A 15,213-nucleotide genomic window follows, 5' to 3' on the forward strand; every position below is an offset into this window, starting at 1 on the left:
TTGTCATTTTATCATTGAGAATGTCTCAGATGACAACCGAACTGACATCATATTCATTAAGTACCACCGCATGTGTTCAATTGGTCGGATTGCCAGAATATAGTTAATTTCCCCCCACCTTCTGATATTCCCAGAATCTCTATGTTAACCAAGGGTTTTGCAAATGTATAATCAGTGGGGTAGAGGGAGGAAAAAGGGGGAAAGAGGTATTTATGACTGTCTTAAACCTACCCCCAAGCCAAGGTCATGACAGATGACTGGGCAAAAGGAAACTCCTTAAATGACATCAACAGGAAGTCCTATCTGACCAACTAGTGCCATCAGGGAACTAACTAGTGTAGGCTATTGTTTAGGGCACAAGGGGAAGATGGATCCTAATCTAGATTACTGGCAAAGTTTGTATTGGTAGAACCGCCTGGCCTTTCAGCCTATCAGTACCCGCTAGAGAACGTTGCCGGGCATACTCTTTAGCATATGCATCAGATGCATATCAACCTGTAAGGTCCGCAAACATGATTGATAAATAGTGCATAAACTATTGTGAATGATTAATTGCGTGAAGAAATATTCAGTGTAATCCGTTTGATCAACTTAATTTGTAGATTTGATTAGTAGAGTTATAGTAATTAAGTCCAGTTACAACTTCTGACAGCAAGTAAGAATAGAATAATATTTGCTGTATTCCTAAACGGTCACCAGTGCATCAGCAATTGTAAAGGGTGAATTGCGTAAATAAATATTTGTGGAAATATATTCATGACAAGATACAATCAACAAATGACTGTTTTTTTTGTGTTATATCGGACACTGTATTGTGCCCTTATGAGAGTGTCTCTTTTCCTCTTCTTTTTTTTTGGGGTCCACATTCAGCGCACAGCTTCGGGGCTTTGTGTGAGCAAGCCCCACAAACAAATCGGTTGCACTGCACACAGTTTTCATGGGCCTTGCTTCATATGCACCTGCCGCAGTATCACCCCAGAGTTTGACACCACCAACCCAGTGTAATCAGTTTGTGGCAGCCAGCCCAGTGTAATCAATTTTAAAAAGTCCGCCCCATACCGATCAGACCAAAAGGACTCCACATCATGCTCTTTCCGCCGTACGCCCCACGGACGTACAAGAGTTCAATAAATGCTTAGAGTTCATCCAAAGACATGTCCCACCTACTGTTTCCTTTTCTATGCACATGAGCAACAGTACCATCTCTGATGTGCTTCAACATCTGCATGTCACACAAACACCTCCCTCTTTTCTACCCAAACCGTGCCGTCCCTCCCAGACTCCTGCCTCGCCGTGCCGTCCCTCCCAGACTCCTGCCTCGCCGTGCCGTCCCTCCCAGACTCCTGCCTCGCCGTGCCGTCCCTCCCAGACTCCTGCCTCGCCGTGCCGTCCCTCCCAGACTCCTGCCTCGCCGTGCCGTCCCTCCCAGACTCCTGCCTCGCCGTGCCGTCCCTCCCAGACTCCTGCCTCGCCGTGCCGTCCCTCCCAGACTCCTGCCTCGCCTTCTGTTGGCTCTGAGTTTTTTCTGTGGCGAAGCTCAGGCATGAGAGGCGGAAGTCAACATCTGAATCAGATGAAGACTCTTCATCAGCAATGTCGAGTTCAAGCTCAATATATGATCCTCCATCCAACTCGAACTCATCTAAATTCTCTTCAATACTGTTAGTGTGTCCGTTCTTTTGGTTCGTCTTGCCATTTTGAACTACACACTGTATGTTGTACTCAGTGTCTAATTTGACTGTCACAGAGGGGAAATGATATACCATTTCCAGCCTCTCATAATAAAATAGACTGCCCACAATTCTTCATCAAAATTACAATATAGTTCTAAATTGAATTATGTCTGTGAGTATAACAGAACTCAAATGGCAGGCAAGAACCTGAGAAGAAATCCAAACAGGAAGTGAGAAATCTGAGGTTGGTATATTTTCAAACCATTCCCTATTGAAATCCCATCTAGGGCTTCCACTAGATGTCAACAGTCTATAGAAATTTGAATGAGACTCCTACTGTGTTGTGGGACTGAATGAGAGGGGAATGAATCGGACTACTGGCAGAGAGCCAGTTCCAGGTCACGGAGTATAACGCATGATATCTTCCTGCGTTCTGTTCCTCCTCAAGACACAAAGGAATTTTATTGAAATTATTGAAGATTTATGATATAAACATCCTAATGATTGATTCTGTACTTAGTTTGAAATGTTTCTTCGACCTGTAATAACTTTATGGATATTCTGTCTGAAAAAATGGTCGACCAGCACCAGCGTTTGGATAGGTGTACCAAACGCACTAAAAAAGTAGCTAATTGGACATAAATAACGGACATTATCGAACAAATCAAGTATTTATTGTGGACCTGGGATTCCTGGGAATGCATTCTGATGAAGATCATCAAAGGTAAGGGAATATTTAGCATGTAATTTATGGTTTATGTTGACTCCAACATGGTGGCTAATTTGACTATTGTTCTGAGCGCCATCTCAGATTATTGCATGGTTTGTTTTTTCCATAATGTTTTTGGGAAATCTGACACAGCGGTTGCATTAAGGAGAGGTATATCTATAATTCCATGTGTATAACTTGTATTATCATCTACCTTTATGATGAGTATTTCTGTTGAATTGATGTGGCTATGCAAAATCACTGGATGTTTTTGGAACTATTGAATGTAATGCGCCAATGTAAACTCCGATTTTTTAAAATATAAATATGAACTTTATCAAAGAAAACATACATGTATTGTGTAACATGAAGTCCTATGAGTGTCATCTGATGAAGATCATCAAAGGTTAGTGATTAATTTTATCTCTATTTGTGCTTTCTGCGACTCCTCTCTTTGGCTGGAAAAATGGCTGTTTGTATTGTGGTTTGGTGGTGACCTAACATAATCGTTTGTGGTGCTTTCGCTGAAAAGCATATTTGAACTCAGACACTGTGGTGGGATTAACAACAAGACTACCTTTAAAACTGTAAGATACATGTATGGTTGAGGAATTTTAATTATGAGATTTGTTGTTTTGAATTTGGCGCCCTGCACTTTCACTGGCTGTTGTCATATCATCCCATTAATGGGATTGCAGCCCAAAGAGGTTTTAAGTCACATGCACCATTATCAGTTTCCATTGCCCATTCATCCATTGACGACAGAATAGCATATTTTAATTGTATTATGTTACTCGTTTTTACGTAGTAGGCATAGCAATGCTGCCGCGTAAGTGGTCATGTGCTGAATTCATGGACAGCAGGGATGTTCTTGGGAAACGTGACATTTGGAAATAGAGCTGCACCTCTTGAATTATGAGAGTTATTTGACAAAGGTAAGTGTAATAGAAACTGCAGAATATGCTCTTTCTGATACTATTTACAAATGTAAATGTTTTACTTGCATGTGACAACCCTCCCACCTATTAACCAAGGTGGCGTAGCAGTTCAGACGTCTTTTGTCCTCGTCTTGTCGTGTCCTGTATATATATATATATATACACAACTTTTTTCACATACATTTTATTTTTTATTTTCCATCAACTCATCTTCAAAACACTCTCTTGCAGCCCGCCTCAACAATTTATATTTATAAAAAAGTATTATTTACCTCAAATCTGTAATCCTCCAAGAAGCTAGCCTGAAACTAGCCAGAAACTAGCCAGAAGCTAGTTCAGAAGCTAGTTCAGAAGCTAGTTCAGAAGCTAGTTCAGAAGCTAGTTCAGAAGCTAGTTCAGAAGCTAGTTCAGAAGCTAGTTCAGAAGCTAGTTCAGAAGCTAGTTCAGAAGCTAGTTCAGAAGCTAGTTAGCTCCTTTACTGGCAAATCGTTAGTATTCAGCTAACCTCGGTTTGTGGTCATCAGCTATCCTTTAGCTCGAAAATCTATCGCCAGTTCTGTACGGCGCAGCGCGGCTCGGAACGGAACATACCGGACCAATTTTTCTCTCCATGTCCCTGGATTTCGACTGCTCTCTGGACATTCATACCCGGATCTCACAGCTAGCTAGCTGCTATCCGTGTGACTATCGGCCTTCGTCGATTCCTGAGCAAACATCAATTATTCCGGAGCTAGCCAGCTCCGTCAATCACTCCCGAGTTCCATCAATCACTCCCGAGTTCCATCAATCACTCCTGGGCTGCAGTCACCTATCCGGACCCGTTTTACTGCCTACGCGGAGCCCCACCGGGCATTCACAACTGGACTGCCGACCTTATCTACCCGAAGGAGATCCGGCTGGCTCCTCCGTCGCGACGTTACCTGAACGCCCATCTGCGGCCTGCTAACCGTTAGCTGTCTTACCGTCTGCTATCTGAATAGACAATCGGACAATTTATTTATTTTTATTATTATGTTTTCTTCTTGGGCCTCTAACTATATCTATTGTTTTTATTTTTGTTGTTGTTGTGTGATTTGGATTAATCCCCTCTACCACACGGAACCCCACTAATCTACTGACGGAACGCAAGAGGTGGCTAACAACAGACCTCCATCCTATGCTAGCTTGCTACCGATGGCCTGGCTAGCTGTCTAAATCACCGTGACCCCCCCAACCAACCTCTCCACTCACTGGACCCTTTTGATCACTCGACTAAGCATGCCTCTCCTTAATGTCAATATGTCTTGTCCATTGCTGTTCTGGTTAGTGTTTATTGGCTTATTTCACTGTAGAGCCTCTAGTCCTGCAATCTACTGCAAAGATAGCCTGCAGAGTTCTGTCCTACTATCCAGGTCTGTACCCAAACAATTTGAACTTCTACTTTTAAAAATCCACCTCTCTAAAAACAAGTCTCTCACCGTTGCCACCTGCTATAGACCACCCTCTGCCCCCAGCTGTGCTCTGGACACCATATGTGAACTGATTGCCCCCATCTATCTTCAGAGTTCGTGCTGCTAGGCGACCTAAACTGGAACATGCTTAACACCCCAGCCATCCTACAATCTAAACTTGATGCCCTCAATCTCACACAAATTATCAATGAACCTACCAGGTACCTCCCCAAAGCCTTAAACACGGGCACCCTCATAGATATCATCCTAACCAACTTCCCCTCTAAATACCTCTGCTGTCTTCAACCAAGATCTCAGCGATCACTGCCTCATTGCCTGCATCCGTAATGGGTCAGCGGTCAAACGACCTCCACTCATCACTGTAAAACGATATTGATCTCATCCCGTCAGTAGAGGATGCCTAGATATTTTTAACCATCTTAAATAAACATGCCCCATTCAAGAAATTTAGAACCAGGAACAGATATAGCCCTTGGTTCTCCCCAGACCTGACTGCCCTTAACCAACACAAAAACATCCTATGGCGTTCTGCATTAGCATCGAACAGCCCCCGTGATATGCAGCTGTTCAGGGAAGCTAGAAACCATTATACACAGGCAGTTAGAAAAGCCAAGGCTAGCTTTTTCAAGCAGAAATGTGCAACACTAACTCAAAAAAGTTCTGGGACACTGTAAAGTCCATGGAGAATAAGAACACCTCCTCCCAGCTGCCCACTGCACTGAAGATAGGAAACACTGTCACCACTGATAAATCCACCATAATTGAGAATTTCAATAAGCATTTTTCTACGGCTGGCCATGCTTTCCACCTGGCTACTCCTACCCCGGACAACAGCACTGCACCCCCAACAGCAACTCGCCCAAGCCTTCCCCATTTCTCCTTCTCCCAAATCCATTCAGCTGATGTTCTGAAAGAGCTGCAAAATCTGGACCCCTACAAATCAGCCGGGCTAGACAATCTGGACCCTTTCTTTCTAAAAATTATCTGCCGAAATTGTTGCCACCCCTATTACTAGCCTGTTCACAACCTCTCTTTCGTGTCGTCTGAGATTCCCAAAGATTGGAAAGCTGCTGCGGTCATCCCCCTCTTCAAAGGGGGGGGGACACTCTTGACCCAAACTGCTACATACCTATATCTATCCTACCGTGCCTTTCTAAGGTCTTCGAAAGCCAAGTCAACAAACAGATTACACCGACCATTTCGAATCTCACCATACCTTCTCTGCTATGCAATCTGTTTTCAGAGCTGGTCATGGGTGCACCTCAGCCACGCTCAAGGTCCTAAACGATATCTTAACCGCCATTGATAAGAAACATTACTGTGCAGCCGTATTCATTGATCTGGCCAAGGCTTTCGACTCTGTCAATCACCACATCCTCATCGGCAGACTCGACAGCCTTGGTTTCTCAAATGATTGCCTCGCCTGGTTCACCAACTACTTCTCTGATAGAGTTCAGTGTGTCAAATCGGAGGGTCTGCTGTCCGGACCTCTGGCAGTCTCTATGGGGGTGCCACAGGGTTCAATTCTTGGACCGACTCTCTTCTCTGTATACATCAATGAGGTCGCTCTTGCTGCTGGTGAGTCTCTGATCCACCTCTACGCAGACGACACCATTCTGTATACTTCCGGCCCTTCTTTGGACACTGTTAACAACCCTCCAGGCAAGCTTCAATGCCATACAACTCTCCTTCCGTGGCCTCCAATTGCTCTTAAATACAAGTAAAACTAAATGCATGCTCTTCAACCGATCGCTACCTGCACCTACCCGCCTGTCCAACATCACTACTCTGGACGGCTCTGACTTAGAATACGTGGACAACTACAAATACTTAGGTGTCTGGTTAGACTGTAAACTCTCCTTCCAGACCCATATCAAACATCTCCAATCCAAAGTTAAATCTAGAATTGGCTTCCTATTTCACAACAAAGCATCCTTCACTCATGCTGCCAAACATACCCTTGTAAAACTGACCATCCTACCAATCCTCGACTTTGGCGATGTCATTTACAAAATAGCCTCCAATACCCTACTCAACAAATTGGATGCAGTCTATCACAGTGCAATCCGTTTTATCACCAAAGCCCCATATACTACCCACCATTGCGACCTGTACGCTCTCGTTGGCTGGCCCTCGCTTCATACTCGTCGCCAAACCCACTGGCTCCATGTCATCTACAAGACCCTGCTAGGTAAAGTCCCCCCTTATCTCAGCTCGCTGGTCACCATAGCATCTCCCACCTGTAGCACACGCTCCAGCAGGTATATCTCTCTAGTCACCCCCAAGACCAATTCTTTCTTTGGCCGCCTCTCCTTCCAGTTCTCTGCTGCCAATGACTGGAACGAACTACAAAAATCTCTGAAACTGGAAACACTTATCTCCCTCACTAGCTTTAAGCACCAACTGTCAGAGCAGCTCACAGATTACTGCACCTGTACATAGCCCACCTATAATTTAGCCCAAACAACTACCTCTTTCCCAACTGTATTTAATTTTTATTTATTTTGCTCCTTTGCACCCCATTATTTTTATTTCTACTTTGCACATTCTTCCATTGCAAAACTACCATTCCAGTGTTTTACTTGCTATATTGTATTTACTTTGCCACCATTGCCTTTTTTGCCTTTACCTCCCTTCTCACCTCATTTGCTCACATTGTATATAGACTTGTTTATACTGTGTTATTGACTGTATGTTTGTTTTACTCCATGTGTAACTCTGTCGTTGTGTCTGTCGAACTGCTTTGCTTTATCTTGGCCAGGTCGCAATTGTAAATGAGAACTTGTTCTCAACTTGCCTACCTGGTTAAATAAAGGTAAAATAAAATAAATAAATGTGTCTCTGAAGGAGGATATGATAAAGTGATGCTCCTTTCCCTGCATGTGCAGTTTGCCAACTGATAGGCCTTAAATTGTCACTCATCGGATTATAGTCAATTGAATCTTGTCTGTAGTCTAACTCTTAATCTGTGTGAAATTAGTTTGGATATAGTTTAGGTGTAGTTTCGATGGGCAGGCTGACTGGCATTGTTGTTTCCCTCTCATCAACTGAGATGGAGTCAAGGATATGTTTTGCATTATTCTGAAGGCCTACTGCACCATGTAGCATGTTTTAGTTTCCTTTACAGTAAATAAAACAGTTCCATAACAGCTTCTGTTCACAAAGTAAAACTTAAAGAGAACGGTATCAGCCCCGACGGTATCAGCCCCGACGGTATCAGCCCCGACGGTATCAGCCCCGACGGTATCAGCCCCGACGGTATCAGCCCCGACGGTATCAGCCCCGACGGTGATTTGCTGCTGATAAATAGGCATAACACCAACTCATCATTACACTATTGTCTTTCTAAATTAAATCAACCTCTTCACCCTCATCAGTCAGTTAGGCCTAATATGAATTTAATTCTGAATTAAGGTGCACAGTTTTTGCGCATTCATCCATTTGTCATTAATTTAGTGAGGAGAGAGTCGCATTATCACCTGGGTGGGTACCAATGTCCTACAGCACATTGACTTGGTGGGTTAAGTTTGGAATAGGTGTGGGAAAAAACTGCCCAGGTGAATCCAGGTGAAAGCTATGATCCCTTACTGATGTCACTTGTTAAATCCACTTCAATCAGTGTGGATGAAGGGGAAGAGACGGGTTAAAGAAGGATTTTTAAGCCTTGAAACAATTGAGACATGGATTGTGTATGTGTGCCATTCAGAGGGTGAATGGGCAAGACAAAAGATTTCAGTGCCTTTGAATGGGGTATGGTTGTAGGTGCCAGGTGCACTGTTTGTCAAGAACTGCATCGCTGCTGGGTTTTTCACACTCAACAGTTTCCTGTGTGTATCAAGAATGGTCCACCACCAAGAAGATCCAGCCAACTTGACAAAACTGTGGGAAGCATTGGAGTCAACATGGGCCAGCATCCCTGTGGAATGCTTTCAGGGCCTTTTAGAGTCCATTCCCTGACAAATTGAGGCTGTTCTGAAGGCAAAGGGGGGGTGCAACACAATATTAGGAAGGTGTTCTTAATGTTTGTGCGCTCAGTGTATTCTTTATGGAATATAGAGGTAACTGCCAAAATAATGGAAACGCTTGAGTAAATGAGGGATACAAAGTATATTAAAAACAGGTGCTTCCACACAGGTTTGGTTCCTGACTTAAGACATTTACAAATGTATAAAATGCTGGGCAGGCCATTATATTGGTTACCATGGCTATGCCTCCATAGGATGACAATGCCCCCCTCATCAGGGCACGAGTGTCCACTGAATGGTTTGATGAGCATGAAAGTGATGTATGATGCCATGGCAGTCTGTTACAATCTCAACCCAGTTTAACACTTATGGGAGATTCTTGAGCGGTGCCTGAGACAGCATTTTCCACCACCATCAACAAAACACCAAATGAATTTTCTTGTGGAAGAATCGTGTTGCATCCGTATATATAAATAGAACACTGCTTTATATCTATGGTCGCATTCCTCCAACAGAGTTCCAGAGACTTGTAGAATCTATACCAAGGTGCATTGAAGCTGTTCTGACTCATGGTGGCCCAACGCCATTAAGACATTACGTTGGGGTTTCCTTTATTTTGACAGTTACTGGTATGTTAATGTTACTGACAAACCTATGGTGTTGTGTAGGATACCTGGGAGACTGAATGACAGACGCACCCCACTGGGAGAGCTCAACTGGATCTTCACTGCTATCACTGACACTATCGCCTGGAACGTGCTGCCCAGAGGTACGTACACACACACACACACACACACACACACACACACACACACACACACACGAGCTTGGGAGCATATATGCATGCGCACACACTCATACCCCTGTGTCTACCTGGGCTGGCCAGACAAGTAGAAAGTCACTCACTCACACACAAACACTCATGTGAGTCGTGATGTGAGAGGAGAACAATAGTAATGGGCTGATAAGCCCCAGAAACCATACAGCACTGCCATTCATTAATCAGCCTCCATCACAGTGAATCTCCTTCATGAAGGCACGGCACACCTAATCCAACCTCACCTCACTCTCAAACTACGCTCACACAGACATACTCACACACAAAAGCACGTGAACACGCACACTCCAATCACGCCACAATCAAAACACTTATGCACAGACAGACTCGATCCCTCTCTCTCACACACACACACCAATTATCATTAGTTGGGGATAAACACTGAAGAAACCTGGCCCCATTAAACTAAATGAGAGAATGCATGAATTAATAATACGAGTTGAAAATGTCACTACCGCCCCCTGCCTTGATCTATCTGGCGCTGCTACTGCACTCTGCCTGTCTGTCCACATTCAATACACACACACTACATACACACACAATAGATACATACACACATACAGTGTATTCAATGCACAATACATGCACACCTACAGGGCATTCGGTAAGCATTGATCCCTTGACTTTTCCTCATTTTGTTACATTACAGCCTTATTCTCATCAATCTACACAATATACCCCATAATGACAAAATGAAAACAGGTTTTTAGAAATGGTTGCTAGTGTATTAAAAATTAAAAACATGCCTTATTTACATAAGTGAGTCTCACGAGTCTTGAAATTGAGCCCAGGTGCATCCTGTTTCCATTGATCATCCTTGATATTTCTACAACTTGATTAGATTCCACCTGTAGTAAATTCAATTGATTTGACATGATTTGGAAAGGCACACACCTGTCTATATAATGTGCCACATATGATAGTGCATGTCAGAGCAAAACCAAGCCATGAGTTAGAAGGAATTGTCCGTAGAGGTCCGAGACAAGATTGTGTCGATGCACTGATCTTGGGAAGGGTACCTGTCTGCAGCATTGAAGGTCCCCAAGAACACTGTGGCCTCATCATTCTTAAATGAAATAAGTTTGGAACCACCAAGACTCTTCCTAGAGCTTGCGTAATCGGCAGAGAAGGGCCTATGTCAGGGAGGTGACCAAGAACTCGATGGTCATTCTGACAGAGCTCCAGAGTTCCTCTGTGGAGATGGGAGAACCTTCCAGAAAGACAACCATCTCTGCAGCACTCCACCAATCAGGCCGTTATGGTAGAGTGGCCAGACGGAAGCCACTCCACAGTAAAAGGCACATGACAGCCTGCTTGGAGTTTGCCAAAAGGCACCTAAAGGACTCTGACCATGAGAATCAAGATTGGACTCTTTGGCCTGAATGCCAAGCGTCACGTCTGGAGGAAACCTGGCACCATCATGCTGATGGGATGTTTTTCAGTGGCAGGGTCTGGGAGACTAGTCAGGATTGAGGGAAAGATGCATGGAGCAAAGTATAGCGAGATACTGATGAAAACCAGCTCTAGAGTGCTCAGGACCTCAGACTGGGGTGAAAGTTCACCTTCCAACAGGACAATGACCCTAAGCACACAGCCAAGACAACGCAGGAGTGGCTTTGGGACAAGTCTCTGAATGTCCTTGAGTGGCCCAGTCAGAGCCCGGACTTGAACCCGATCGAACATCTCTAGAGAGACCTGAAAATAGCTGTGCGGCAACTTTCCCCATACAACCTGACGGAGCTTGAGAGGATCTGCAGAGAAGAATTGGAGAAACTCCCCAAATACAGGTGTCAAGCTTTTAGCATTTTACTGAAGAAGACTCGAGACTGTAATCGCTGCCAAAAATGATTAAACAAAGTACTGAGTGAAGGGTCTGAATACTTATGTAAATATTAAAATGTTATTTGTAATAAATTTGATCAATTATAAAAATGTTTTTGCGGGCAGATTGATGAGGGAGAAAAAACAGTAGAATATCTCTTTCTTTGATGCTGTCTTATTTTCCATCAACCATGCTCCCATGCCCCTATCGCTTTCTTTCTTTCCATTCTGTCATGTCTGTTCTTCTCTTCCTTTTTTCTCTCTCCTTTACTCATCCTCCCTCTCTCTAGATCTGTTCCAGAAGCTCTTTCGTCAGGACCTGTTGGTGGCCAGTTTATTCCGCAACTTCCTGTTGGCCGAGAGGATAATGAGGTCATACAACTGCACCCCTGTCAGCAGTCCGCGCCTGCCACCTACATACATGCACGCCATGTGGTAAGACACACACACACACTCTCTCTCTGTTGGCCTTTAATATTAAATCTTATCTGTCTGTCCATTCATTAGATTCATGCTGAAAACTGTCTGCAAAATCCTTTTGTGTGTTTTTCCACCATCAGTTGCTAAAAGCATTAGTTGGGGGAGAGTGTTTTTGCTGAAAGCCTCTTGAGTGAGCGATCGCCTGTTTTCCTCTCTTATTGCTTCCATTATCTCTTCTTAAGAAGACATTAAATAGCACTGAATAATCTGGGGTGCACTTTCCCTTTGTTACTACACCCCATCACAGCTCTAAAGAGATGCTTGAGCCAGCAAGAAAGGAAGCACAGAGCGAGAGAGAGAATGTGGACGGAGGTCAAAGGACAAGCTGGATAGCAGTAAAGAAGGAAGGAAGAGAGTGGAGGAGAGACTGATAGGAAGTGTTGGGTTAGCTGGATAGCAGTGAAGGAGAGAGACTGATAGGAAGTGTTGAGGGAGCTGTATAGCAGTGAAGGAGAGAGACTGATAGGATGTGTTGAGGTAGCTGGGTAGCAGTATAGAAGGAAGGGAGAGAGACTGATAGGACGTGTTGAGGTAGCTAGATAACAGTAAAGAAGGAAGGAAGAGCGTAAAGGAGAGAGACTGATAGGAAGTGTTGAGGTAGCTAGCTAACAGTGTAGAAGGAAGGGAGAGAGACTGATAGGACGTGTTGAGGTAGCTAGATAACAGTAAAGAAGGAAGGAAGAGAGTAGAGGAGAGAGACTGATAGGAAGTGTTGAGGTAGCTAGCTAACAGTAAAGAAGGAAGGGAGAGAGTGGAGGAGAGAGACTGATAGGAAGTGTTGCGGTAGCTAGATAGCAGTAAAGAAGAGAGACTAATAGAAAGTGTGTAGGAGACACAGAAAATAAGAAAAATGTGTAAGTGTGGAGGTAGAGAGATAGTGAGGGTTTGGGGAAATATTTTGATTGATGATGGTGGCCATACACAACCAGCAAGTGTTATTAAAATGCTCTTGTTGTCTTTATTAGTGGATCATTATTAGGATATAAATTGGCTGGGGACAGGTGTGCACGAACGAGTGTGATGGGGGTGTATGGCGCTATGGCTGCACCAAGCTCTGCTGCAGGTAGAAGCTATAGCAGTGTCAGCAACTAGATACAAATTCCCTCATACACGCTTAAAGGTCCCAAGGTCCCGAACTGTCATTCTGATTCCCATGTAAAATAGCCTTTTGAGTGACTATAATATCACCCATAATATTTGTTTTGGATAGAAATGCTCAATGTGTGAAAAAGTACGTTTATCTCAGGAAGTTTGAAAAGACAGGCTTTGTGGGCGGGGAGTTTATTATTCATGAGCTCACCTTGACTGACAGCTCTTTGAAACGCCTATGTCAAGCAACTTGGATGAGACAAAATCATCTCAAGCTAATTTAGTGATACACAATGCAGCTCAAACAACATTGAAGTTGCATCAATGATGTCAATGTTTTATACATCCTTTCTTTGGCATCGCTCTTGTGATGCGGTTCACAGCAGCAATGACAGATGTGTTGAATTGACAACTGCGTCAATATTCTGAACGACGGCTCAGGGATTCGAACCAGTGACCTTTGGGTTACTTGCCCAACGCTCTTAACCGCTAGGCTACATGCGGCCATCACACACCCCTCACTCCTATCAAATCACGTTTCATGTCACTTTTCACTCACTTCCCAAACTGATACTAACAACAAGAGAGACATGTTTTTTGTTGTCGCCAAACAAATGTTTGTCTGCTTGTTTCGACTGATTCCAGATGTTTCATATATTTGATATATTCATGCACTGGGATTACAGATATTTATACCTGATATGAATATTGAATGCACACTGTGTTTTGTGAATGATATGATTTGTATTCTACATAGATTATAACTAGCATCTAGGATCCTTTGACTTGGGAAATGTCTTTCTCCATAGAGAATTGTATTCTAGTCATTTATCTTGGATTCCTCTATTACCTGGATGGAATAGGCAGTGTTCTTAGAGTTGCGTTCAATGACTGGAACAAATCTGTAAAGTTGCGTATTGTTGCATTCGTCCACCAAATGCCCAATTCCTGCATGCACTTTCTAACCAGAGGACAAACCCCTTAGCTGCAGACCCCAAGTGCTGCCTCAGAGCAAATAGGGAGGAAGGGGAGTTGGTGGATAGGGGAAGAGCGAGGGGAAGGGGGGTTGGTGGATAGGGGAAGAGCGGGGGGAAGGGGGGTTGGTGGATAGGGGAAGAGCGAGGGGAAGGGGGGTTGGTGGATAGGGGAAGAGCAGGAGGAAGGGGGGTTGGTGAATAGGGGGAAAAAGGGGAAGGGGGTTGGTGGATAGGGGAAGAGCGGGGGAAAGAGGGGAAGGGGAGTTGGTGGATAGGGGAAGAGCGGGGGAAAGAGGGGAAGGGGAGTTGGTGGATAGGGGAAGAGCGGGGGGAAGGGGAGTTGGTGGATAGGGGAAGAGCGGGGGGAACGGGAGTTGGTGGATAGGGGAAGAGCGGGGGAAAGAGGGGAAGGGGAGTTGGTGGATAGGGGAAGAGCGGGGGAAAGAGGGGAAGGGGAGTTGGTGGATAGGGGAAGAGCGGGGGGAAGGGGAGTTGGTGGATAGAGGAAGAGCAGGGGAAAGGGGAAGGGGGGTTGGTAAAGAGGGGAAGGGGGGTTGGTGAATAGGGGGAAAAAGGGGAAGGGGGTTGGTGGATAGGGGAAGAGCGGGGGGAAGGGGAGTTGGTGGATAGGGGAAGAGCAGGGGAAAGGGGAAGGGGGGGGTTGGTGGATAGGGGAAGAGCGGGGGGAAGGGGAGTTGGTGGATAGGGGAAGAGCAGGGGAAAGGGGAAGGGGGGTTGGTGGATAGGGGAAGAGCAGGGGAAAGAGGGGAAGGGGGGTTGGTAAAGAGGGGAAGGGGGGTTGGTAAAGAGGGGAAGGGGGGTTGGTGAATAGGGGGGAAAAGGGGAAGGGGGTTGGTGGATAGGGGAAAAGTGAGGGGAAGGGGGGTTGGTGGATAGGGGAAGAGCGGGGGGAAGGGGGGTTGGTGGATAGGGGAAGAGTGAGGGGAAGGGGGGTTGGTGGATAGGGGAAGAGCGGGGGGAAGGGGTGTTGGTGGATAGGGGAAGAGCGGGGGGAAGGGGGGTTGGTGGATAGAGGAAGAGCGGGGGGAAGGGGGGTTGGTGGATAGGGGAAGAGCGGGGGAAGGGGGGGTTGGTGGATAGGGGAAAGAGGGGAAGGGGGGTTGGTGAATAGGGGGGAAAAGGGGAAGGGGGTTGGTGGATAGGGGAAAAGTGAGGGGAAGGGGGGTTGGTGGATAGGGGAAGAGCGGGGGGAAGGGGGGTTGGTGGATAGGGGAAGAGTGAGGGGAAGGGGGGTTGGTGGATAGGGGAAGA

The 15,213-nt window shown here is 45.2% G+C and overlaps 1 protein-coding gene across 7 annotated transcripts in view; it reads left to right on the forward strand.

Moving 5' to 3' along the window:
• The window catches only part of LOC109889410 (regulatory-associated protein of mTOR), a 178,069-nt gene that overhangs the window by 108,467 nt on the left and 54,389 nt on the right, over positions 1–15,213 (forward strand). For all 7 annotated transcript variants that reach the window (XM_031829912.1, XM_031829923.1, XM_031829914.1 and 4 more), the window contains exons 9-10: positions 9,405–9,505; positions 11,686–11,830. In XM_031829912.1, coding sequence (XP_031685772.1) covers positions 9,405–9,505; positions 11,686–11,830 — 246 coding nt within the window. The remainder of the gene's footprint in view (positions 1–9,404; positions 9,506–11,685; positions 11,831–15,213) is intronic.

Source organism: Oncorhynchus kisutch, linkage group LG1, assembly GCF_002021735.2.
Source record: "Oncorhynchus kisutch isolate 150728-3 linkage group LG1, Okis_V2, whole genome shotgun sequence".
In the NCBI taxonomy this organism is placed as follows: Eukaryota; Metazoa; Chordata; class Actinopteri; order Salmoniformes; family Salmonidae; genus Oncorhynchus; species Oncorhynchus kisutch.